The 26,343-nt window shown below is 40.1% G+C and overlaps 2 protein-coding genes and 4 non-coding genes across 7 annotated transcripts; 5 read left to right on the top strand and 1 right to left on the bottom strand.

Moving 5' to 3' along the window:
* Window positions 1-6,061: 6,061 nt before the first annotated feature.
* EIF4A2 (eukaryotic translation initiation factor 4A2) lies at window positions 6,062-12,360 on the top strand. 2 transcript variants are annotated; one of them, XM_030861142.2, is made up of 11 exons: window positions 6,062-6,175; window positions 6,991-7,036; window positions 7,120-7,252; window positions 7,545-7,684; window positions 8,427-8,595; window positions 8,698-8,807; window positions 9,057-9,200; window positions 9,520-9,657; window positions 9,903-9,992; window positions 10,212-10,291; window positions 11,570-12,360. In XM_030861142.2, exons 1-11 carry the CDS (start codon window positions 6,147-6,149, stop codon window positions 11,712-11,714), a joined length of 1,224 nt encoding a protein of 407 aa, XP_030717002.1. In that variant the 5' UTR covers window positions 6,062-6,146; the 3' UTR covers window positions 11,715-12,360. The 2 variants fall into 2 exon arrangements, with proteins under 2 accessions (XP_030717002.1, XP_030716991.1); XM_030861131.3 differs by having other exon boundaries at window positions 6,086-6,175; window positions 6,988-7,036.
* Window positions 7,375-7,443, top strand: LOC115857734 (small nucleolar RNA SNORD2). Its single transcript, XR_004041365.1, has one exon. It is a non-coding gene; the product is annotated as a small nucleolar RNA SNORD2 (small nucleolar RNA).
* Window positions 9,250-9,428, top strand: LOC115857723 (small nucleolar RNA SNORA81). The gene has a single exon (XR_004041357.1). It is a non-coding gene; the product is annotated as a small nucleolar RNA SNORA81 (small nucleolar RNA).
* LOC115857650 (small nucleolar RNA SNORA63) lies at window positions 9,707-9,838 on the top strand. Its single transcript, XR_004041326.1, has one exon. It is a non-coding gene; the product is annotated as a small nucleolar RNA SNORA63 (small nucleolar RNA).
* On the top strand, window positions 10,019-10,158 carry LOC115857667 (small nucleolar RNA SNORA4). The gene has a single exon (XR_004041332.1). It is a non-coding gene; the product is annotated as a small nucleolar RNA SNORA4 (small nucleolar RNA).
* RFC4 (replication factor C subunit 4) lies at window positions 11,565-25,802 on the bottom strand. The gene is made up of 11 exons (XM_030861172.2): window positions 25,548-25,802; window positions 24,042-24,184; window positions 22,225-22,303; window positions 18,689-18,768; window positions 16,682-16,801; window positions 14,886-15,029; window positions 14,476-14,596; window positions 13,808-13,933; window positions 12,778-12,858; window positions 12,589-12,705; window positions 11,565-12,507 (listed from the first exon to the last, which is right to left on the bottom strand). Exons 2-11 carry the CDS (start codon window positions 24,170-24,172, stop codon window positions 12,412-12,414), a joined length of 1,095 nt encoding a protein of 364 aa, XP_030717032.1. The 5' UTR covers window positions 24,173-24,184; window positions 25,548-25,802; the 3' UTR covers window positions 11,565-12,411.
* Between the last annotated feature and the right edge of the window lie 541 nt (window positions 25,803-26,343).

Raw genomic sequence — 26,343 nt, 5'->3', positions numbered from 1 at the left:
TGGGACTGGTATTCAGGAGGTGGGAGGCTGGCCACATGTGCACAGGGAGGACTTGAGAAGACATTGTCCAACCATCTGTATCCCAGGATCCTGTGAAGGGGCCTCTCCATAAGGACAAGGCCAGGGCTTGCTCCTTGACCTGCGGTTGGCCTCATGAATAGTGGAGCATAAGTCATGCAAATTTATAAGCATTTGGAGACATTGTTGCCACTCTTCATTATGCCCCTGTGCTTGCGACCCTGGGCAATTTCTTTTGGTTGTACATGAGTCTTCTCACCACTTCACATTCAAGGAATTCCCATTCTTGTAGGAAACTCCCGATTTCCTGGTCACTCTAAGGTTTAATTAACTGGCCTGTTGGCTTTTCTGATCCCTGGGTTTATTTTTCCTCCTTTACTTCCTGGGGGGTTGCCAATGATTTCAGCCTGAAGTGTCTATTTTAATTCCTGATAAAAATGTCTATTTTCTCTGCAGCCACAGGGTTCTAATCCAGGGTCAGCAAAGAGCTGGTGTCCAGGGTCTTTTGAGCATGGGCCACTGCCTGTACTCCTTGCTTGGCCCTTGCAGTAAACCTTTCTCTGCTCCAAAGCCCGATGTTTCCGTTTGTGCGGCTTCACTGTGCATTGCGCACATGAACCTGGGTTCGGCAGCACAGGCACTTACTCTGGCATGCTGGAATTCAGCAGAGTGTTTGCTCCTCTCTGCTCTGGCCGTTTCTAACTGCTTTTTCAACAGACTTTCAACCAGTGTTCATGTTTTAATCTCACATCCCTATATCCAAAAAAAACATGGTCCTACCAATTTCTGAGTCTTTTGGTTGTTCTGCAATACAAATGAGGTTGCTTATCAGCTTTCCACACTCTGAATTTAGGGCTTTCTCCCATCTGCTAATTTTCTCATCATTTTCTCATTTGCTTTCCAATTCAAGTTTTGTGAGCTGTTGTCTCTCTTCCAATTTTCTTGAGTGTTTAAGTCTTTTCAGCAAGACTTTTTACTATTATTTTGGTGAGCTTTCAAGAGACGGCAGAGGTTAAATATCAACCTTCTAACTTTAACCAAAATCAAGACTTTAATACATAGGGACAAAGGTCCCCATTTGAAGGAGGAGGGTGGGATGGAGCAAAGGCAGGGCCACTGATACTCTTAGGAACCTAACAATCCACCTAGATCCACAAACTATTCAGAGTTGCCTGGGAAGCTTTGAAATCTCAGTTCACACTAGTTAGCCCAGGGGGAATTCTCATCACAGTTCTCTCAAGGAATGCATTCAAACGCAAGCGTTTTGAAGTAAATCATTTAATCTCTATACAATCTCTGTACACTCTGTACAAATCTCTGTATAATCCCTCCACAGTTTTTTACCTCTAGGAACCAGGGTCACTGCAAAGAAGGAGGGCAACCCAAATTGGAAAATAGGTGCCCCAAAGGAAAATTTAGTACCTATTCCTCAATCTGTTTTCTGTTGAGAGTCTATCCCCTCAGTGATTCCCACTGTCCACAAGTATCGGCTATCTTATCAGACAGCCTTTGAGCTGGCTGATTGATCTAAACTCATATAGAAATGCACTCCCTGACTCTACTTTTTAGCCTCAGAACTTCATTTAGTTCGTTTGATAGATTTTCCTTTCTTTGTCTACTTCAAGTTGAGTCTAACTGATAGAACAGCTTATTTCAAATTAGAGAGAGCAGGAAAAATAAGAAGCTTCCCATTCAAGGTCCCAAAGGGTCTTCTGCCTGTCCCCTCCTTGGCAAGCCAGGGAGTTCAGTCCCAAGCGTCTCCTTGCCTGCTGGAAGGAGTTTGCCAGCTGACTTTACCACAGCACCACCTTGTCCAGTAACCAAGTTTTGAGTTGTGTTTAGAGTTAAATCTATTAGAATCATCTTTTGTGTTTTTGTTTTTTTACTTGCAGAGCCAGCAGAAAGGCAGCTAAACACAGGGTCTGGGGTTTTTTCATCAACTAACAGACATCAGCTTATAGAGAAAGATAGGTCATATAAAGTCAAAGCTATTAAGTCAACTACAATTTAAGTGAACAAATTACATTTTCTACTGCAAACTCATTCTGCAGATTAAAGAAACACTGCAAAGTTATATTTGCTTTGCAGTAGAAGGGAGTTTAAACATGAATGATCAGCTCAGGGAAAACAGCTAGTAGCAGTGGACATCTCAGGAAAATTTTCGGTGTTTCTACTGAACATCGCAAGAGACAGAGCCTTACAAATTATAATTAAATAAGACTTCTCCTCCACTGGTCTGGGCTGCTTATTCCTGATATCACCAGAGTGTACATATTCCTGGCTCTTGACTTCTGAGCTTACTGTGGAGGATAATGATCAGCCTAATACTTTGAAAATTTCAAGTATTTAACGTAATAGGTTTCTTGACCACCACCCCCCGCCAAAAAATGCCATTATAGCCCATATAATTTCTTTTATTTGGGTCAATTGTGAGTATAAAATTTTAAAGTTACTTTTCAAAGGAATTTTAAAGGAAAATAAAAATAGAAGCCTCTAGCAAGCAAAGGGGCACTATGCCTTGACCATCTTCTCTTTTCAGAGGCGAAGGCCTTCCCAGAGACAGTCTCAGGGAATACCAGCTAGTTACGCATCACCTCAGCCTTTCTACGGGAGTCAGGAAGATGACAGTGCCCGCCCCCTTTATTTTTTCGAAGTCCTATTAATATAATTAAAAAAAAGTTTTCATCAGAAACAACTGACAATATTTAGTCGGTTATTTTCAGACTTTAGTTGGCCTATCATTCAGAATTCAGAACTGGAAACCAAGATCTAACTTGCCTCTGCCCTGGTCTGGCTAACGAGTACAGATTTAGTAGGCCTGCAATCCGTCTGAAACAGTGTATCCCAAACAGAAACGTTCAGATGAGCTATATTGACACACAGTATTTATGTTGATTTTTTTTTGGTAATTACTTTAATCAGTATTAGAAAATACAAGAAATTAAACCGATGATTTCACTCAAGCGAAGTAAATGCAAATTGACTTAAAAATTAGGTAAATAATTCAGGTGGTACTCAAGTATGGCAAAAATCAGGAAGCCTGAATAGTTGAAGAATGGCTGGATTTATTCCAAGGCAATGAGGTCTATAAACTGCCACTTCACTTCTACGTCTACTGCACCCGTTTCTGATGCAAGGAGTGGACCTAAGGACCACCACCACCCAGCCTATGCTCCAGGCCCACTTTCAAATGGGGGCAAATTCACCATACAAAATTCACAGACGGCATCAGCAGAAGTAACAATACCAAAGCAACTGACGGAGCAGTGAAGAGGAGGAAAATGCTGAGCTTTTTTCCTTAATGTAGTAGGGTTAGGAGAAATTTTATTTTTAAAATGCTCTGTATTGTTCTTAAAGGATTGTTTGTGCAACAAAAAACATAAAAACTTGCAAGTAGAACTCATTTTGTTTTACAGTCCAGACAGTTTAAAACAGCTTCTTCTTAAAAGTACCTTTATGTAAATCGTCACCATTTCAGTAAGTAAATGCAGGCCTACAAGTTCAGGGGATAAAAATGGTCACATAAGCTGAAGGGGCCATCAGGATGTGTCCTTTTTTGAATATGAATAGCAGGAGTAGTTCTACTCTTTAAAAGAAATTAAAACAGCATATCAACAGTACAACTCATTGTAGGAAATAGATAATATCCCTTCATCTTTGTAGTTCTACTATTTATTCTTCTAATTATTCACTCATTCATTCAAAAACATTTAAGGGCTTACTGTATGTCTAAGGAATTACCGCCAGCAGTGAAAAAATTCTTTTCCTCATCAGTTTGTTTGACCTAAGAATAAAAGAAGCAAAAACATCATTTTGCCATTTGTGGATTAAAATTCACAACTTCCTAGAAGCTATTCTGGATCAACTCTACGCTAACAATGCCTTTACTGTCTCTTCTTGGTTCTTATTTTATACACTATTCAACAAAGTTGGTTGCTGTGGCAGGCAGAATAATGTTCCCCCCAAATAGGTTGGCTTACAATCGCTAGAGGGCTTTACAATTGTCAGCGGAGGCTACTGGAGAGTAAGACTAAACTAGGTGGTCACACAGGGAAAGAAGCCGAGTTTTAGCATCACTTGCCATATAAATGGCCTCACATGTTCCAGGTTAGCAAAGAAGCATTGTAGTTGACTTAGAGATAGCCATCCAATTTTAGATCTCAGGTAAGTGGAAAAGTTTCACAGTATACTCTGTGTTGATATGCAAAACTTTGTTAATGTGTATGTTTTGTTCGGATCTTTATCTTATTTTTTACTTACTAATGCTATTTAGTAAGCACTTGAGAATGTGGCAAGCACAGCATTTATTAGAAATACATGGTAGAGTTGCTGGCAATGTGGGTCTGGATTTTTGCTGAATTTTGGATTAGGAAACTTTCTTACCTTGAAACCCCTTGAGCAATTGTGACTTAAACCAGAGTTTAGCCCTTGATTATTTCCTGTTAAGGGACTCTGGAAATCCTCCACAGCATGTAACAGTAGTGCTAAACCTAAAGAAAACACTCAACAATTAGGTGTTGTTGATTGATTTCACCCTGTAGACTCAAGTGAGACTAAATTGTTCGCCATTTTTCTCATTTAGTATTTTCTTTAGTTTCCTGGATCCCAGGAGATTTTTAGTAGGTTTTGGATGAGCCAACAAGGATTTCTGACCTCCATTCTCAGAAAATGTCTGGCATCACCTCAAATCTGGATTTGACCATTACAGAGGGTGGATAGGGAGCATCATCACTAGACTGAGGGTCAAGTACACTTTGTCATCTTGGTATTAGTTTTTGTCACAGTTCCTAGCATGATAATTTTCAAATAAATGATTTTTGGAATAAAATGTATTTACAACCAGGTATCATGTTGAATACACAAATATAGAAAATTAAGTCATTTTTTCCCCCGTTATCAGACTTTAGGTTGGCCTTCTGAATTAATGAGAAAATGTTTTCTTGAGTATTTGTGTTATCTTGCAGGGTGGGTAGGACTGTATTTTAAAGTTAAATGACTAAAAATACTATTTTTGGTTTTTATTAACGAGCCTGGGTTAGGGCTACAGTTGAAAACCTCTGGATCTTTACAAATCATGCAGTTTATTTAAGCAGCAAGGGTTGTATTGCTCTCAATTTCACTAAATCAACATTCATTACGTATAAACAATTAAAGCGCAAAAAGCCTTTAAAAAAAAAAAAGACCATAACCAAAACCTGTGTAGTCCCAAAGCAGCATGGAGCTGTACAGGCCGGAAGCATCCATTTAAATTCCTGAGTTACAAGGAACATCACCCCTACATAAGCAAAAGTTTACAGTGATTTTAGCAGGCATTTCTCACACCTGTTAAAATTATAAGCATTATTTTAAAAAGAGAGCGAGAGAAGAGCAGAGGCAACATGAGAAGAATGGAGTTGGCTGCTCCAGAGACATCTGCAGAGGACACTACATATTTCTTCTCGCCCTGCACGCTGGACGGTAAACCGGATCTTCTGGGGCTTGCTGGGCAGCCGACATTTTCCGTAGCAGCAGTTTCACTGTCAAGGTCTGAAGGATGTTAAACGCTCGGGCCAAAGGCCAGGCGGCTCTTTACCGTCAAGTTAAGTAGCGGTGGGAACGAGCGGAACAGCCCGATTCCCCTCCAGTGCAGAGTATGGACGTGCCTGCCCCTCCGGCACCGAGCACTGCGGAATCGGCGAGCCTGGTCCCACTGTCCGGCGGGAAAGCCGGAGCTGCCAACCGTCCGGCGCGCCCCAGCCTTCCGCCTCCCGGTCCAGCCCGGCGGCCCGGCCGCCTCTGCTTCGGGGACGCGGAAACCCCGTAGGAGCAGGGCGGGCGGGGAAAGCGGGTCTTCTACTGCTTGCTGCAATATTCTTCCGCCGCAGAGCAAAGAGTCCCAACATCCCCCGCCAGGGTCTTGGGATGTTCAGCAACGCCGTAAGATCGGCAAATAACTAAATTTGGGTTTTCCCACCGATCTGCTTAGGATATTTTCTGAGATAAGCACCCCAGGATCACAATTTTGTGGCTGGTCGAAGAACGACGGGAAAATTCCTCCGCAGAAAACGGGTCCCGGCCGCGAGCCTATAAAAAACGGGCGGTGCGGCCCTTCTGCCTTTCCAGTGAGGCACTGAGTGGTTCCTCGGATCATGTCTGGTAGCTCCGCGGATTATAACAGGTATGCCGCTTCCTCGGTGGTGGTGGTGCTCTGTGGCACAGGTCCTAAAGCGCTGGAGGAGGTTGTAATAGATGGAGAGGAGGCAGGGAACCCCGGGTTCATAGGCGTGGCTTTGGGGTACAGTACTCCTGTGTTTTGTCGAGAAGCTTCCATGATAGGTAGGGCCCGGATTGTGGGGAGACGGGTAAGAAAACGAGGTGGTGAAAGAGTGTGTTTTCCCGAAGACGCCTTGAAATCACGGCCGTTTCCCCTGCCCATACGGAGCCCGGCATTTATTGGCAGCCGTGGCGCAGTCCGCAGTCGGTACGGTGTAACTGGGCTGTCTAAAGCTCTATTCGCGGCCAGCGGCGCGGTTTGGGAGCGCTAGGCAGTAGGTTGGGTGGGGGCAGGACGGCAGCGGCGGCCGGAGGCCGGATGGGGCCGGGCCGGCAAAGGGGCCCCGGCGAGCCGTTGGCAAGGCCTCGCCGGGCCTAGGCCCGCGTCAATCACTACGGCTTGCGCATTGTTAGGGGCGGAGCTCGGCGCGTGGAGCTCTCGCGAGACGGTGCACTGCCGAGAGGGGAGCGCCTGGCGCTCAGGCCTGGGGGGAAGGGCCGGCGTCCGTGGGGCCTTTCCGGGCGTCCCCGGTTCCTAACCTTTGAGCGGCCGCGCAGTACATCGTGTGCCCTGCGGCACCAGCTGCCTTTGCTCGTTTGGGAAGTGTACACGTGCGGGGGAGAGCGACCGGATGAGAAAGGGCTTCTCTTCCCCTCAGTGTGCAGTTGCAGGGGTTTGGGGAAGGGACGTTCTCCTAACAGCAGTATTTTTGTCAGCAGAGAACATGGCGGCCCCGAGGGAATGGAGCCCGATGGTGTCATCGAGGTAAGAAATGGGTGTGGAATTTGGAACATTGGAAAGGTGAGTTTGTTCATCCGTTTATTCCTTTTTTTTTTTTAACTTTTCAGAGTAACTGGAATGAGATTGTTGATAACTTTGATGATATGAATTTAAAGGAGTCTCTTCTTCGAGGCATCTATGCTTATGGTTTTGAGAAGCCATCAGCTATTCAGCAGAGAGCTATTATCCCGTGTATTAAAGGTAAAAGAACTCGTTGGCGCTTCTTAAAAATGAATTCCCTGTTCTGCCTAGGACCTGCACCTTTTTCTCTTTAATATGGGAAAATTATCTTCTGGGGGACTAGCACCTATTTGTATTCCTTAAAGTGAAATGATGGCAATCATCTTTCGGGACTGACCTGAAATGAAGAGAATACTCATTGCTGATCACTTGATTATTTGGGCATAATTCGTGTTCCAAATGGAATACGTGGTGTAAACTAGAAGTGGCGGTTTGATGTGGGATCGGTAAATGTGTATCCTACTTTTTTTAGGGTATGATGTGATTGCTCAAGCTCAGTCAGGTACTGGCAAGACAGCCACATTTGCTATTTCCATCCTGCAACAGTTGGAGATTGAGTTCAAGGAGACCCAAGCACTAGTATTGGCCCCCACCAGAGAACTGGCTCAACAGGTATTGATAGTGTAGTTCAAAAAAACTGCTTGCGTGTTGTACAGGTTTCAGGTTTCACAATTGTGAAGAATTTAAAGCTTAGTATAAATTTGTCCTACAGAGCCCTCCTTTTAACTGTGTGCATGCAGGGAGTTTCTGTTGAAAGCTAAACAGTCAAACGGGAACTGGGTGTGCAGGTATGGTTTTTGCAGGGTTGTGTAACAGATTGAGAAACAAGTTTTTGTTCAGGGTGGACTAGACCTGTTCTCATTTTCAAGTTTGAATGCAGTTGTGCAACATGAAAACTACAGTGACATGTTATTTGACTGTCTTAGTAGTTTGTGATGTATCTGTTGCATGCTGTGTTTTCAGAGCTCACTGCCATATTGGTTTGAAGTAAAACCTTGCTAATACATCTGTAGGGTTTATTAAAGCCAAGATTACGTCGCAGTGCTACGGGAAAAATTATTGTTTTACCATGGTTTACACTTCAATACACAATGAAGAATAACAGTAGGAAATGTTTTTAGTTACGTAGCTGGTACCTGGGGCAACAGGATCTCAAGTTTGACAAGGCACAAGATGTTTTCAGGGAAGTTTATCTTGAGGCATTTAGATTGGTCTGCATTTTAAGCTCGGAAGTAGTTAAGTGCTCTGCATGCATTAAAGCTGTTTGTAGACCAGATATTTGCCATTATGCTTTGGAAGTTAAGTCACAGAACTAGTAATTCTGCTGGATAATAATCAGGGTTTTGGCTTTCAGATCCAAAAGGTAATTCTGGCACTTGGAGACTATATGGGAGCAACTTGTCATGCCTGCATTGGTGGAACCAATGTTCGAAATGAAATGCAAAAACTTCAGGCTGAAGCACCACATATTGTTGTTGGTACACCAGGGCGAGTGTTTGATATGTTAAACAGAAGATACCTTTGTAAGTATTGCTTGTCGAATATAGTTTGGTTTTACTATTATAAATAAAGTAAATAGCATGCCTGTAAACCTAGAGATGATAGTATGACTTTATTTTAAACAGCTCCAAAATGGATCAAAATGTTTGTTTTGGATGAAGCAGATGAAATGCTGAGCCGAGGGTTTAAGGATCAAATCTATGAGATTTTCCAAAAATTAAATACAAGTATTCAGGTGAGCTTTATTTCACTCCCACTCTTAAAATAGCTGGAGGTTAGGTTTAATGCAGGTATTATTACAACATAACTGAAGTGTTCTGTTGTCATTCCCCCTGAAAGCAAAAGCAACTGATGCATGACTCTCACAATTCCATGCTCAGACAGAGATGCTTGGTCTCAAAGATTTTTTTACGTCGAGTATTGTGCCAAGTTGTGCTAACTACTTGTGTGACGTGTGACAGCATAATGAATTTTTTTTTTTAAGGTGGTGTTGCTTTCTGCCACAATGCCAACGGATGTGTTGGAAGTGACCAAAAAATTCATGAGAGATCCCATTCGAATTCTGGTGAAAAAGGAAGAATTGACCCTTGAAGGAATTAAACAGTTTTATATTAATGTTGAAAGAGAGGTAATTTGTCTAATTGTCAAACATAAAAATGTAGCCAGGTTTTTTTTTTACCTTCTTGAATAAGCACTGTGCTAAAATTACAGAAACTAGGATCACATCTTGGTTTTTGTAATAATGCTAGCAGAGTACACACAAGAAGAAGAGTAACTGCACTAGGTTGTAAAAGACTGGGGTGGACCTCTTTCTTAATGTCCAATGTCCTTTGTCTTAAGATTTGGTGCAATATGTCTTTAGACCAATCTAATAATGAGTTTCTAATGAATGTAAGTTGGAAACAATCATGTTAATTACTGTTAACTTTCTCTTTGAAATACTGTAGGAATGGAAGTTGGATACACTTTGTGACTTGTATGAGACACTGACGATTACACAGGCTGTTATTTTTCTCAATACAAGGCGTAAGGTGGACTGGCTCACTGAGAAAATGCATGCCAGGGATTTCACAGTTTCTGCTCTGGTAAGAGGTATTCTAACCTAGTAATGGTAACTTAAGTCTACCTTCATTAAAGCAGGATTTAGACTACAATATAGCTGCTAAGTGCTGTGTTGTCGTTCCCCCTGCTCAAAATAAAGTTGTTTCTTAACTATACCTGTCTGCTGTACCCCTGTAGCAGCCAGGGACGCTTGGTCTCATACATGTTGATAAGGTTAAATGTTGATTTGATTGGTGATTCTTGAATTAATAGGTTTGTTCCTTTGCAGCATGGTGACATGGACCAGAAGGAAAGAGATGTTATCATGAGGGAATTCCGATCAGGGTCAAGCCGTGTTCTGATCACTACTGACTTGTTGGTAAGTCTTTCACTGCTCTTTTTAATTCACCAAAAGTTTGTTTGGGGGGAAGGTTTTTTAATAACCTTTACCAATTCTAGGCTATTTGGGAGAATAAAGAAAAGACCACACTCCACAGTGAGCTATACCACTTAGTATAGTTCATTACTATTTTGTGGCCTACATTACATAGGTGTCTAGTATTTCAATTAGAATTTGAACATCGTCATTGTATTTCAGGCTCGTGGGATTGATGTGCAACAAGTGTCATTGGTTATAAACTATGATCTACCTACCAATCGTGAAAACTATATTCACAGGTAAGTAGATGGCATCTTGACTTTACTGTACTGGTAAAATTCATATTTTGCTTTTCTACTGACTGATTTGTCTGAAAGGTAACCTCAAATCAGGGAATTGAGTAATATGACATAGTAACTTGGTAGGGTGTAATTAAAATTGTACTTGGGAAGATTGGTCATACACAGTGGGAAAACAGTTGTGAATGTTGCCCAAATTGTGGACTCTGTACATACAGATGAGGTTGTTTTAGATCGGTTGGTCTTAGCTTATTTTTGAGCTGTATTTTTTAGTGATGCTCGTGTCCGTGTCCATGCGCTTTCTTGGTGATTCCTCTATAGTTGGGATTTTCTTGGTGTCATCTGGTAGCAATTTGAGCAGTCCCTGGTTTAGTTATAGTGGCTTTATCCCTAAGTAAATTGAATTGTACTTTGTTATATGATGTAAAAAAAGACTTTTTAAAAAATACAGGGGTCGATAGCAGCAGTTGATGACGAGATGGCGCTCAGAAACGGCGTTGACGTAATTTAGGACGTGGAATCATAAGCGAAACAGCACACTGTTTGAATAAAGAGCGAGTCGGTATTTATATTTGTTTTTCTTTTGTCATGATTATTTGATATTTTAAGATGCTCCAGCCAAGGCATTTTGCATACTAGCCTATTAGGTGGTTTGTATTGTCTGGTTTCTATCAGGAAGGTTAGAAAGCTGTTTTTGGAGGTAAACACGTTTGAGTAATTTCAGTTATAACGTGTGAAACTGAGCAAAAAAGCAGTGATAAGTTTGGGTCACCATACCAAATATTTGTTTTCCCACTGGAAAAAGTTGTAAGTTTTAGACAATAGTTAACCTTGCAGCATTTGTATTTGCAGTTTACAGTTCCAGAAGTGCGTCGAAATGGATTACATAACTGTTCTTTTTGTTTTATCCCTGGTGTTTTACATCTGTCCCAGGCTGACATCTGCTCTTGGCTGGCCCACTTTGGTATGGGCTTTAAATTCACTACCCCAAACACAATACTGTCATCTGCTTTAAAAAAAAAAAAAAATAATGCTCAAGATACTTGATAAAATCTCATTTTGCAGCCAGACAAGCCTTGAATCCTTTTGGCACTAACTGCAAAGGAAGATTTTTTTCTCTAGATATTGATTAGCAGCTAGTGCTCCAATTAGAAGCACGAACTATAACCTTGATAAGTAAACAGCAGCTGCTGGTTAACAAGTGGATCATCATGTTCAGTAGTTCATGCAGCATGTGAAGTAGTATATTCTAATTGCTGATTTCTTTTTCTTACACAGAATTGGCAGAGGGGGTCGATTTGGGAGGAAAGGTGTGGCTATAAACTTTGTTACTGAAGAAGACAAGAGGATTCTTCGTGACATTGAGACTTTCTACAATACTACAGTGGAGGAAATGCCAATGAATGTGGCTGACCTTATTTAATTCCTGGGATGAGATAGTTTGGAATGCAGTGCTCGCTGTTGCTGAATAGGCGATCACAACGTGCATTGTGCTTCTTTCTTTGGGAATATTTGAATCTTGTCTCAATGCTCATAACGGATCAGAAATACAGATTTTGATAGCAAAGCGACATTAGTCGTGAGCTCTTGTGAGGAAAGTCGTTGGCTTTATCCTCTTTAGAGTTAGACTGTTGGGGTGGGTATAAAAGATGGGGTCTGTAAAATCTTTCTTTCTTAGAAATTTATTTCCTAGTTCTGTAGAAATGGTTGTATTAGATGTTCTCTATCATTTAATAATATACTTGTGGACTAAAAGATATAAGTGCTGTATAAAATCAGCCAATTATGTTAAACTAGCATATCTACCTTTATTGTGTTTGTCATTAGCCTGAATAGAAAGGCCCTTAAAATTGATTTTTTTAGAAAGCATTTGAATGCATTTTGTTTGGTATTATATTTATTCAATAAAGTATTTAATTAGTGCTAAGTGTGAACTGGACCCTGTTGCTAAGCCCCAGCAAGCAATCATCCTAGATAGGGTTAAACGTTTACCCCAGTAAAATTGCCATATTGCACATGTCTTAATGAAGTTTGAATGTTAAATAAATTGTATATTCACTTTAAAGGTGCTTTAGTCATTTTATTTTAAATTGTTCACAAAAATACATGCTGAATATGTTTTAACAATTCTGAGTTAACTGCTGCATGACAGTTGCGCAGAGGCCGATCAGCTGTAGATGTTCATCAGCACCATCTGCTAAACATTTATCAACTTCCTACAAGAAAATGAAAGATGAGTAAGTAATTTCCCTTTCAGGTGTGTATGCTGTGCTGAAATGTAGAAGATGCCTACTTACAGCAAGTTTTTCTGTAATAACAGATTTCTGTTTATCAGAAAGGTTCTCATTTTCTACAACCCCATCATGAAGTTGATTTACAAGCTGAGTTGCTGCATGACCCTCATCTATTAAGTCCTGTAGCAGAAAAAGAAAATGATTTTGGTATGATTTCCATCCCTCCCCACCAGTTTAGTAAAGTGTCTTTACCTTTACCACAGCTTCTAGTTTGTCAAAAGAGCCACTCTGACATGCAGCAAATACTCCATCAATTGTTTCAGCTGGTATTACCTAAAATAATTAAAGAATGAATTAATTAAAAATAAAGCATAAAGTTTCTGGGTAAAGATGGTTGACTTGTTTCTCTGCCAAGCCTGTGCAAACTCCCTGGTTTTCTATGCTAGGACATGTGCCACTTCAAGCGTGGAACTGCTACCTGATACTGAATCCATACATACGGAGTTGGGAGGGCAAAGAACTGACAAAGGGTCAGCTTCAACCCTTATGCTCATCTGGTCTCCAGACAGGTGATGGAGAAAGCTACTGGACCTGAAACAAACTCTGGAAACATCCTGTTTCTAAGATGCCACTAACAAAATGCAGAGATGGGTTGGTTTATGTTTCATTACAATACAAAATGAAACCTGAAGACAAGGGTGTGGCACAAGAGAATTGCTTTAATGATTTAATTATAAGTTGGATATGACCCTTTTTCCTTTATAAGAAAAGGGATATCTGTTAACATATCTGACATCTGTTAGATGTCTGATATCTGCCGTATCCCTGCCTGCCTGCAGCATTCTGCTAACTCCCAGAATGGTACAAATGTTTATATTCCCTCAAAATTCATGTTAAAAATCCCTAATGTATTTGGAGGTGGCACCTTTGGCAGGTGATAGGAGAGTGGAACCCTCATGAATGGGATTAGTGCTCCTAAAAAGCTCAGAAAGCTGCTTTTTGCCACAGGATGGTGCAGAGAGCTAAAGGCCATCCGTGAACTAGGAGTCTACTCAACTAGGAAGTGTGTCCTCAGGCACTCAATCTGTGGGCACCTTGATCTTGGATTCCCAGCCTCTGGAACTGATTTTTGTTTATAAGCCACTCAGCCTATGGCATTTGTTACAGCAGCCTGAATGGGACTAAGCACATAATAAGCACTCCATATATATATAAAAATTAAAAATTTTCTAAAAGCCACAAAAAAGCAAACTAAAAATTTCAGAATATCCAGTGCTCTTACCCCAGCAATGTCTGTGATCACCTTTTCTGTGACCTCCTTTCCACCTGTTAATCGAGTAGCACTTTGAAGAAATGTAATGGCTTTCCTTAAGTCTCCTTCTGACACTTTAACAAGATGAGCTAGTCCCTGAAGAGAAAAAAGTTCTTTAACCTGTTAATGGCCAATTAAGGATGTACTGGGGGAAAAACAAAATCTATTTCCATTTTTGAAGAAATGTCAGTTCTATAGCGGCAGAATTCATGGAGACAGCCATGATTACATACAGCAAGGAGAATTCAAATTACAGTTAAGTTCTGTTATAATGAATAAGGGCCTATACATTCTATTACTGCCAGAATTTCATCATACCAAATTAGTCCTTGCAGTGGAGTATGGGTATAATGACAAGTGGAGTACGCTGTCATGCAGAGATTGGCTGTCGCAGAATTTGCATCCTAACATGAAATCTGCCTCAGCTTTCAGTTTCTGAAGTATTGACAGATAATAAACTTCTAGTAGCAACAGAAAGGCTGAACCAGTAATTCCTAGACATTGTTTATTTAGCTTAACTTTGCCTGAAGAATCGGCATCAGAAATTGAAGCAACACAAATTTGACTTTCAGGAAGTGCCTCTTCATAGGCATTCATCAAAGGAATTAGTAATTTACAATAGTAATAACAGTGATTACCTCATTGCTAATTTTGATATGTTCTTTATCAGCGATGTCTAGTAATCGCTGCTCTTGAATTTTATCTGACAGAGGTTTGAAGCGGAATTTAGAACATCTAGAGGTCAGAGGTTCAATTATTCTGTAAAATATTGGAAAAAACAAATCAGCGGCTAAAGAAGAAACTCCCCAGAAGAACTCATTTTTGTCAAGAACAAATCAAGATTTGATGGAGATAACTGATTCACTTTGTTACAAAGCAAAAACTAACACCTTTGTAAAGCAATTTTACCCCAATAAAGATGTTAAAAAAAAAAAAAGACGTGATGGAGAAACTAATGTAGCCTTGAAACATTTAAATTTTTTCTCTCCCTATTTGGGTCTATCAGAATAAGGCTGCCTTGCATCCACCTTGAGGGCATTACACATACCGACTGACATAGTTACAGATGAGGCAGAATCGGGTGGTTTTAGACTCTTTCTCCATGGTACGTCTTAAAGCTGCCTGAGCAGCTGAGGTCATAGAATCTGCTTCATCCAGGATCACAATTTTAAAAGGAGGACATGGCTTCCCACTGATTCAGAGAAACACAAAGGAGTTATAATTCACACATCATTATCACAATCTAATTTTGGAACATTCTCATCACCCCAAAAGGAAACCCTGTGACCCTTAGGAGTCATTTTTTTCTCTCCCAACTGTCCCAGCCATAGGCAATCAGGAATCTCTACTTTCTGTTTCCACAGATTTGTCTATTCTGGACACTTCATATAAATAGAACCACATGTTGTCAACTTAATACATTGTCTTTTGTGATTGGCTTCTTTCGCTTAATGTTTTCGAGGTTCATCCATGTTGTACATCATTACTTCATTTCTTTTTATTGTCAAATACTATGGCAAATGGATGGATATACTACGTTTCATTCATCCATTCTTTAGTTGATGGATACTGGGTTGTTTCCATGTTTTGACTACTGTGAATAATGCTGATATGAACATTTGTGTATATGTGTATATGTTTTCATTTCTTGTCAGTATATATTCTAGGACTGGAATTGCTGGGTCATATGGTAACTCATAGGAGAACTGCCAAACTGTTTTCAAGATGGCTGCACCATTTTACATTCCAACCAGCAATGTATAAGGGTTCCAATTTCTCCACATCCTTGCTGATACTTGTTATTTTCTGTCTTTTTGATTACAGCCATCCTAGTGGGTGTAAAGTGATATTTCATCATGGGTTTGATTTGCATTTCTCTAATGGCTCATGATGTTGATGAGCATGTTTTGATATGCTTATTGACCATTTGTGTATTTTCCTTAGAGTAATGTCTATTCAGATCCTTTGCCCATTTTTAAATTGGGTTGTCTTTTTATTATTGAGTTGTAAGGGTTCTTTTCTTTTCTTTTTTTTTTTTGGCGGTACGCGGGCCTCTCACTGTCGTGGCCTCTCCCGTTGCGGAGCACAGGCTCCGGACGCGCAGGCTCAGCGGCCATGGCTCACGGGCCCAGCCGCTCCGCAGCATGTGGGATCCTCCCGGACCGGGGCACGAACCCGTGTCCCCTGCATCAGCAGGCGGACTCTCAACCACTGCGCCACCAGGGAAGCCCTGTAAGGGTTCTTTATTCTTGATCTAAGTCCCTTATCATGTATGTGATTTATATACATTGTCAATCCAAGGTGGATATCAAAAATTGTGTTATTCACTTTCTACAAATTCCTAAGTGTGCTCTGATATAAATTTAAATATATGCCAGGTACCAAAAATTTAACCTTGGAACTTTGCAACCTAAGGAATATACACAGTTGCGTAAACACCCCTATTGAATTATTATTAGTAACAACTCCTTTTTCACTCAATGTGTCCCAGTTTGGACAAGGTTTTACATTGTCACCAACTATGAAATATACACTGAAGCTTAAGATATATGATAGGACTTTAAAAAAATAACATAATAGCAAAAATCAGGATTTTTATTATGAGTGTACAACCAAACCATCACATTTGATTAATAAATACTCCTTAGACAAATATCGATTAAAACCCCTTGACAGCTAAATAACTTAAAATTAGTTACTATAATGGAAAGGTCATTTCTAGGTTTAAATAATTTAGATAAAAATACAATCTAACATGAAAAAGAAGTTGAAAATCTGGCAGAAACATGTTTTTTAAACAAATACAATGACATGGCATAGAGAAGGGAAGGTGAGCTTACTTACTCTGAACGGCTTCCTGTCACAGTTAATTGGGCAAAATTCTTCACTTTCTCTCTAACTACTTGTATTCCACGTTCATCAGATGCATTTAACTCAAGAACTCTTAATCGAAAAAGTTCAGGCCTATGTCAAAATGAAAAAAAATTATGAAACATCATAGAGCATATAAGTAACCCAGGTTTATACCATATTTTAACATTTGTACATTTTTCAATAGTTTAAAATACACCTAGTAAACAATATGAATAGAAGGTATACAATTCATTCTGTATTTTCTCTTTTGCAAAGGCATACAGTTAACATTCTGGCTTTTTTCCATGCATTTAAAAAAATAGATGATAATGTACTAAATTTTAAGTCAATTTTCCACTTTGGACTGTATCATAAGCATCTTGCCATGTCATGATAAACACTGTAAAAACCATTTTAATAGCTATATAACTTTCTAACCTAAGATTGTACCATCATTTAATTTACTTAACATATTTCTGTTATTAGACATTTAGATAGTTTTAAATATGTTACAATTTTAAATAATGCTGCAATGTAGCATATTTTGAATTATTTCCATAAAGTAGTTTGCTGTAAGGAAAATTACTGGATCAAAAATGAACAGTTAATTTTTAAGTGAGTTTTTTAAAAAAAATTAAAAGTAACTGTAGGAAATCTGAGAACACAAAAGAAAATAAAAATACCTGGCACACACTGCCAAACCCTGTTTTGAAGACTTCCTTCTAGTTATTTTTCTATATATATGTGTATATTTTTTTTAATAGAAAAAAGAGTTGGGATTTCGTCTTTATTTTTCCTAAATAGCATGATACCCTACGCATTTTTCTATGGGCATAAACATCTAGAAAGCTCTGTGCATGTATTTTCTATTTTAAAACCACATATACTATTAAATGTGGAATTTATAGTTAAGTCCTTTTAGGTCTATCAAGACAAACATTTAAAAAAATATATTTTACAAGTTATATAATTTGGACTAACCTACTGTAGAACAACCAATAATAAACTATACTTAACAGTTTCATGATGACTACATCGCTAAGGATGATTCAGACTGGATCTAACTGACTGAGTTGTAGAATAATCAAAAAAGCTCTCTTAAAATTTCCTTGGGAAAATGAAAGTTGCTGTCAAATAAAATCCTCAGTTCAGAGCAGCTTCCCCTTTTGTCCTCCTTCACATTTCAACAGAACTGATTATCCTTATATATTTGGTGGTTTCAGAGGCATCTAATTATCTTCATGTGTAGGATTTCAGATGTACCCTTAGGTCATATGCCTGATATTAAAATTCTGGATTAATTAAAGATAGACTTTGTTATGTTGGTGCATGTTGCATAGATATCAGACATGGCTGATACGTGTCTTTTAACCTTAGGTAAAGGGCTCCTCTACTACAACAGTCGGCTAAGCTGAGACAGTCAGTCTAGGACTGAATAAGAAGGTGGCTCATAGAGATTTTCTGCTGTACCTGGAATCATACTGCCTCAACTACCACACATTCTTATACTCAGGATACTTGAGGGCAAGGAGCTGGCCCAGCCACTCGAGAGGCAGGCCCTGGCAAGTCCAGAGCAAGAAGGAACTCAAGAAGGGGTGGTGCGCATCAGTAGCATCAAATAGCAAATTCTATGACAGATGTGAACACGACCACTAAAAGTCATGAAACTATCAGCATGACTGGAGATAGGGTCTTCTGGTTTCCAAAATCATAATGAAAGAGCTAAAGTGATGAAAAAAATCACAAGGCTCCTTGTAGTACACTCAAACATTTGAACACGGTTCAGAATAAAAGTTACAAAAGATACAGGCAAGCTAATTTATTGGAGGGGAGGAACTGGAAATGGGTCAGCTGGATTATTAAAAAATTCAGAACAAAAATAAACCCAACAACCTCAGAAAAACCAAATGCAAAGTTTTAGAGAATGAAAAGCAGTACCAGAGATTCTTAGCGTCAAGTCTTTAAAAAAGAGAGAGAGAGAGAGAGATTTCAACTTACCCAAAGAGTTCCCTAGCTGCTGCCAAAATAGTGGATGTTTTTCCAGTTCCAGGTGGGCCGTAAAACAAGAGATTAGGGAGCTGTAGAAGTTAAATTTTATTTTTTTAAAAATTGTATTCTGGCACAAATAGGTGAAAGTGACTGAAAATGTCTATGGAACAGTGCAATGACTTCCCTAATAGGGCATATATATCTGAATACAAGGATTTCTTAATGTAACTGGTATCATAGTAATAACAGTACTAAATCCTGCTTTTTCACAAACACCATCATTTTTCCCTAAGAGATCTTTCTAATATCTTAAGCTGAATCAATATTTATGATTGTTCTACACCTAATCTAATACTTAGGTGGGATTTTCAAAGCTGGAATTAAAAACCTCTTATTTCTAAAGGGAATACTAGGCTTCTGTCAGTTCCCTGTCCCACACCTAGGCTCAGGACTGGGCAAGATGTTATATTTTATAAAGATGTCAGTTGCTTCAAAAGGAACACAGACCAAATTGGATTTGGCCAATACTGAGGAAAAAGGAATGAAAATGGCATACTGGGGCTTTGCATGAGCTAAAGTTCCAAGAACAGAAATATTACAACAAAACAAGCATCTTTTAAGTGCCAGGCCGTGGTCCACATCATGATTACATACCCTGCCTGTAGGGATACCCGCATGTATCAGGGAGATTTCATCAGTGGAAGACAGGATAAGATTAAATAACTAGTTATCTTCTTTTATACCTTAAGTCTAGCTGGCTTGGTGCCTATCAAATAGGCAACTGATCTGTGGTACAGATTAACAAATGTACTAAATTCTAATGAGCACTGTAATTAAACTGTACATTCTTTTTTTCTTTTAATTTTATTTCATATTGGAGTACAGCTGATTTACAATGTTGTGTGTTTCAGGTATACAGCAGAGTGATTCAGTTATACATATATCTATTCTTTTTCAAATTCTTTTCCCATTTAGGTTATTACAGAGTATTGAGCAGAGTTCCCTATGCTATATAGCAGGTCCTTGTTGGTTATCTATTTTAAATATAGCAATGTGTACATGTCAACCCTAAACTCCCAATCTATCCCTCCACCACCGCTTCCCCCCGGTAACAATTAAGTTTGTTCACTAATTCTGTTTTGTAAATAAGTTCATTTGTATCATTTTCTTTTAGATTCCGAATATAAGTGATATATATTTGTCTTTCTCCATGAAACTATACATTTCTTTCATGTACAGAAATCACTGCACATAGGAAACTAAGCAGTATAGTTTATTTGCTTCCACTCTTGCCTAACCTTCCCCGCTCCCAGCCATTCATTCTTCACCCAAATCAGATGCCACTCTGCTTGCTACTTAAAGCTATTCACTGTATTCATACTCCACTTAGAAAAACAAAACAGACAAAAAAAATCACCCTGCTTACCATAACCTACAAGGATGTCCATGATCTGCTCACCACCTCTCACACTTTCTAAGTTCCAACTTACAATGGCCTTCAACAGCTAAGCACTTTCTGGCCTGCACATATGCTGTCCCCCATGAGCTGGGGTCTGACTCCATTCTTCTGTCTGGCAACTCCTACTGCATTACAAGTCAGAAGCTTTCCCTGACCTCCCAATCTAAAGAGGGTTTCCTCTGTTATTCTCTCACTGGTCTTTGTTGCACTTGATGTAATTTGCAATTATTTATTGTTATTTATGTAACTGTTAGGTTTAATTGCAAAATACCCATTCACCTCACTATATGAGAAGCTTGAGAAGGTCAAGAACCTTATTTGTTCTATTCACATCTATATTCTCAGCATCTCCTACAGTACTCAGTATGCACCAAGTAAATAAACCAACATATAAATGTATTAGTTAAAAGACTATTACTGTTACACTGGTAACATACAGCTTAAGATACAAACTATGAGATTCACTATTTAAAAACAAAAGCAAAAGCAAAACCTCCTAGGCGTCTTCATTTTTAAGGTTGTAACTGTTATTTTGATCCAACTACCTCAGTAGTTGTAATGATTCATCCAGTCAACTATTACAATAATTTAAATCCTTTAAAACATGGTTAAATTACTAAACCCTACATTATGTAACAGTCTGATGTATATATATATATATATATATATATATATATATATATATATGCATTTAAGAACTGTACATGGACTAGCAGTTCTAAAAATTGATTTCTGAAAAATCTCTTATAATTCTACTGTAAAACCCTTTAATATAAATGAAGGAATGAATTTTTTCCTTTACTCTTTAGAGTTAAAAAAATTACTTCAACTTTAAGTTTCAAAAAACTTAAGTCTGAAAAGAAACAAATCATTAAACAAGTGGATAAAGAAGAAAGTTCTTAGTTCAGCCTCATAAATTAGATGGTATAAAGAACTGGATCATAATCCCACTACATTTGCCAAAAGAGTTGAGAATCCCAGCAATTAAAATACATCATGGGGCTTCCCTGGTGGCGCAGTGGTTGAGAGTCCGCCTGCCGATGCAGGGGACACGGGTTCGTGCCCCGGTCCGGGAAGATCCCACATGCCGCGGAGCGGCTGGGCCCGTGAGCCATGGCCGCTGAGCCTGCGCGTCCGGAGCCTGTGCTCCGCAATGGGAGAGGCCACAACAGTGAGAGGCACGCATACCGAAAAAAAAAAAAAAAATACATCATGTCCTGCAATCTGTGTAAATATTACCATGCAATTTAAATTATATACTATTATAAAATTAAAAGCTAAAGATACTTGGATCAAATCAAAAAAATACTGGTAAAGAAAAAGATTTTCAACAGTTTTATAAATATAACTTCTTTCAAAATATATACTGTTGCAGTGTAATTCCAGGAAGAGACCAATGGCAGCAAAAACCAAGGAACCTCTAATTCAAAGCAGCCAGGTTGAGAGGAGGGAAGAAAATCTTGGGAATAAAGTAAAAACCACATCCCACTTTCACCTGCAACTGCTTCCCTTCTTCCACTAAGTTCTTAAAACACTTTATCATATACAATTTTAAATTGCTAATTCTTCATATGGTTTGTCTCTGAATTAATCTAAAATGCAAGTCACTCAATGACATTTTATCCCACATATCACAGCAGGGGACATGATGCCATAAGCAGAACTAAAGACTCAATTTTTTTTGTATTGTAGTTCAAACCAAATCCTAAAATTAGGTGAGCAATCATACGGTCAAAGAATCTTTGACTCTCCCTTATAGTGCCTATATCATTATCTATAATTCTATAATTTATTTTGCTTACGTGTTTATTCTTCTGTGTCTCTTCCCACCAAAATAAAAGCTCACGAGCAAAGGGACCTAGCCTGTCTTGCTCAATGATCTCCACTTGAGTACCATATAACAATGCCATAGAACAGAAAAGGAGATGCTCAACAAATATTTGTTGAACTAATCATCCATTGTACAAATAGTAATCAAGGGCCTACTGTATATACAGGATAGTATTTAAAGGGGGCCGGAGGCTATAAAGGAAGAGGGTGAACAAATTAAATCTCCCAATGACTTTAGACAGCATCTGCTACTCACATCAGCTCCTTCTAAAGACTTTTTTAGCACTGCAACCACTTCTTCCTGGAAAGCAACTTCATCCACATATTTTGGGCGACTGGAGAAAAAAGAGAGAGAGAAGTTATTCAGTGTATTATAGTAGCCACAGAAGTCTCTCCTTTTGCTAAAATATCAATGATAACTCTCTCATATCAGTATGAAATGAGAAACTTTCATAATTGGATGTGGAAACCCCATCTATATTTACTTTATGCAAATATATACTGAGGAATGAAGTAATTTTTCACTTTTCCAGGTGCATTGCTTATATCTGTTGTGCTTATAAAAACTATGCAAAAGGATTTTACAACATCACAAATGCCAACTGGTTCAAAATGTAAAATGAACATTTGCCTAGAAAGTAATATTACGTTTTGACAACGTGCCCCTAAACTGAAAAGGGAGACCTATTTAGCAACCTCAAGATAGGTAACAAAGTTACATATATGTTACTATGTTGTTAATGGGTTAATACCAATTTCTCCTATCACCTAACTGCACAAAAAATGCATACCTATTCACTTCATTGAGGGTTAACAAAATAACAAGCTTAACCAATATGGAGTGTAATTTTTGTCTTACATTGTTAACTAATGATGTTAAACGAAGTTATACTCCCAACCCTAAGTCAGGCTCTGTGCTTAGCTAACTAAACAAAAGTTTTTCTTTGATTTATACTTTTCTAACTAATCAGGCCAACGCTGGGCAGATATTTTATGTCAGATAATGTTATCTTGGAAAACCAGTGTATATTATAAACCAGGGTTTCATATTAAAATACCTGCAGAGTCCAGGCAGATAACAAGAGTGAAGAATTCGAGTGTAAGACAAGAGACACTAGTAGGGACTATGGTGAAGTGAGGAATATATGACCTTTCCAAAATGAGTAGTACACACATCCATCTAAGTGTTTTCAGGTGAGAACTTGCATCTAGTGCTGCCTAGTCTCCTGAGTCTGTAAATCTAGATTTTTCCCCTTATCTAATTTATTTAATGAAAAGTTTCTAGACTTTTATGTGAAATTTCCAATTTTTAAAAGCATTGTTGGTGCCAAACAAAACTTATGAGGGCCTTACTTGCCTTATAAGTAATCTGTAATCCTTTGGTAATAACTGAGGGTACACCAGGGGTTCCAACTACTTGTTATAATATCACTTAGCTGACTGAAATTTGAGCCACTTCAGGGGCTTCCCTGGTGGCGCAGTGGATGGGAGTCTGCCTGCCGATGCAAGGGATGTGGGTTCGTGCCCCGGTCTGGGAAGATCCCACGTGCCACGGAGCGGCTGGGCCCGTGAGCCATTGGCCGCTGAGCCTGCGTGTCCGGAGCCTGTGCTCCGCAACAGGAGAGGCCACAGCAGTGAGAGGCCCGCGTACCGGAAAAAAAAAAAAAAAAAAAAGAGCCACTTCAGGTGCTGTTTTTGCCAAAAATGTATAAACAAAAACTCAACAATTTTCAGCTATCAGTAATGAAAAGAGGAACAGATTATTTGGACTTAAGTCGAACTCCTAAGAGCTTATAGAAACTGTTTTCTTCACTGCTGTATCATAGCCCCAAAAATCGTAGACCTGAGTTACAGAGAAGGCTGTAGTTCATTCAGAAAATACGTGAATTCAACTAGATTATTCTAAGGTACATTTCAGTTCCAAGGTTCTATGACTTATATAATTGGGTGACTTTTAAGGCAACATTTAAACAAGGCAAATCATCCTCCTCTTAAATTAAAAAAAAAAAGTGATCAAAACTGGTCAGAGAGATAATTTATTAACTATTTCAACAAAAACAAAAGCATTCTTACTATTTTTCCACCCACGGAACAGGTTTAGCTTTCTTGTTCTCTCCACTACTTCTGGCAGTGGCAGCTACTCCTCGATCCTTAGTCAATGGTGGTTTACTGCTGATAGATGTGCCTTTTAGAAATGCCTGCATGGTTACTTCACCCTGACCAGGTGCAAGACAGAAAAGGAAAAGCTCTTTTGAAACCATCATGAGGAAGTACAGCCTGAAAGCACACTTAACCTTGTGCAAAGACATTCAAAAAATATTAAATGAAGGACATCACCCCATGACCTAGCATCCTTTGAATGCATTCTACTGAGGACTGCAGGGACAGAAAAAAGGCCAAAGTGCTGAAGGAACTTAAAATCTACTTATAGGGACTTCCCTGATGGCACAGTGGGTAAGACTCAGAGCTCCCAATGCAGGGGGCCCGGGTTTGAACCCTGGTCGGGGAATTCGATCCCACATGCATGCCACAAGCTAAAGATCCTGTGTGCTGCAACGAAGATCCTGTGTGCCGCAACTAAGACCCGGCACAGCCAAAATCTATAAATAAGTATTTTTTACAAATCTACTTATAGTGAGGGGCTTATAGAACAAAGTTCTATAACTTTAACAAACTTTTTGATAACTATGATGGCATTAATGGCCAAACTGTACATGGGTCTCAACAGTCTCTTCAGTCATGGGCCTAACTCTAGCTCAGACCCTGGAATGAACTCAGCAATTAGGAGGAGTACTGGGACCAAAAATGAGAACCTCCACTTCTCCTGGGCCTAAAGCGCCACTGGAGAGCCTATTTTATGGGCAGAGCCCGTGCCTGCCTTCAGACAGAAGCTTTTGTGGGGAGGGGAAGGCGGGGGCGGGGGGGGGGGGAGGCGAGACACTGTTGTTAAAATGGAAACAGCTGTTTTTCTCATAGCATGCTCATTTGAAGAAACCAAAACAATTTGGAAAAGCATGAGGAGTTTTAAAAATTCAGAATCTCACCCAGAAGATAAGCACTATTAACATTCAGGTAAACGTTCTGCAGGCAGCAAAAGGCTGTTTTTATGGATAGTTTGTCTGAAAATCCCCAGCATTAATGGCAATTCTATTTTTTTCACTGCTGTGTCTCCAGTGCCTGGCACAGAATAGATGCTCCATAAGATTTGGTGACTGAATTACCACTTATCAGACTCAGTTTCGCCTTCTGTAAATGAGCTAAGGCCCATTTCATAAGGCAACCGGGTCAAATAAAAGAATCGTGCAAACACACAGCTCTGTGCTTGGCATATGGGTATAATCAATAAAATAAATTGTTAACATCTGTAAACAACTAAGGTTTTTAACGTTATTGGATTACTCAGTCCCTACCACAGGCTGCCAAACAGTAATACCGCCCAAAGCAGGGCTCTGAACGATGCTAGACTGAGCCACCCGTAGACCAAGGAGTGCGCAAGAGGTGGAAGACATCACAGGGGCATCGAGGGCACAGGAGTAGAGGAAAGCGAAGGCAGTCCTCGCAATTTCTCTAGCTGGTCACCTGTTCTCCCCGGCTCCCCGCGTGTGTCCCCCGGCACTGCCTGGGCCTTTTAGCTGCACGTCTTGAGAGCTAGGACGCCACCGGCTCGTTCCTGAGGTTTCCGCAGCAGGGAAAGGACGAGGTGGTCGCGAAGTCTTAGCCCCGTTCCCCAAGCGGAGACTCTCAGGCCCAGGAAGCCCCGAGCCGCCAGAATGGCGGGGGGAAACCCTTACGGTAGCCGCCGTCAGCAAGCAGCCTGAGTTCCCGCCACCGAACAGCGGCGAAAGGGAGGGCGGGAACACGCCGCACGTCAAACGTCACTTCCGGCCTGCTGCGCGCGCCCCACCTTAAGGGAGCCGTATCCTCCTATTCTGTGGTGTTTAAGCTGAGACACGCGGACTCTCGGGGATGCTGGGGCTGGATGGGAATGAGTCCGGAGGTGTAAATAAAGCTCCATCCTGTCCCGACGTAGCCCTCCGACTAGAGGCTGCGGGGCAAGGGAACTTGAGAGCTGCCGTCTGTAGGAGAGGCTGAGGCCGAAGACCCGCCTGCTCAGCGGACGGGGGCGGGGAGGGCTCCGGGAGCCCTGACCCGCTAGGGCGGTTGAGGAGGGGCTTGTGGGCCTCGAATCGTGGAGGTCCACTCTCTTTTGTAGGTACGAGCCTGCAGAACCTGTAATTCATTGGCAGTCATGGGCATGTCACTGACATTTCTGCGGCGACACAATTCGGCCTGCAACCTGCTTCACCCCAAAGAAGGGCGGGGATTGGGGAGGGTGGAGTCTATCCTTCGCCAGAAGAGGGCGCCGTGAAGATCC

This window comes from Globicephala melas, chromosome 4 (assembly GCF_963455315.2).
Source record: "Globicephala melas chromosome 4, mGloMel1.2, whole genome shotgun sequence".
Classification (NCBI taxonomy): domain Eukaryota; kingdom Metazoa; phylum Chordata; class Mammalia; order Artiodactyla; family Delphinidae; genus Globicephala; species Globicephala melas.
This window is presented reverse-complemented; position numbering and strand designations above follow the sequence as displayed.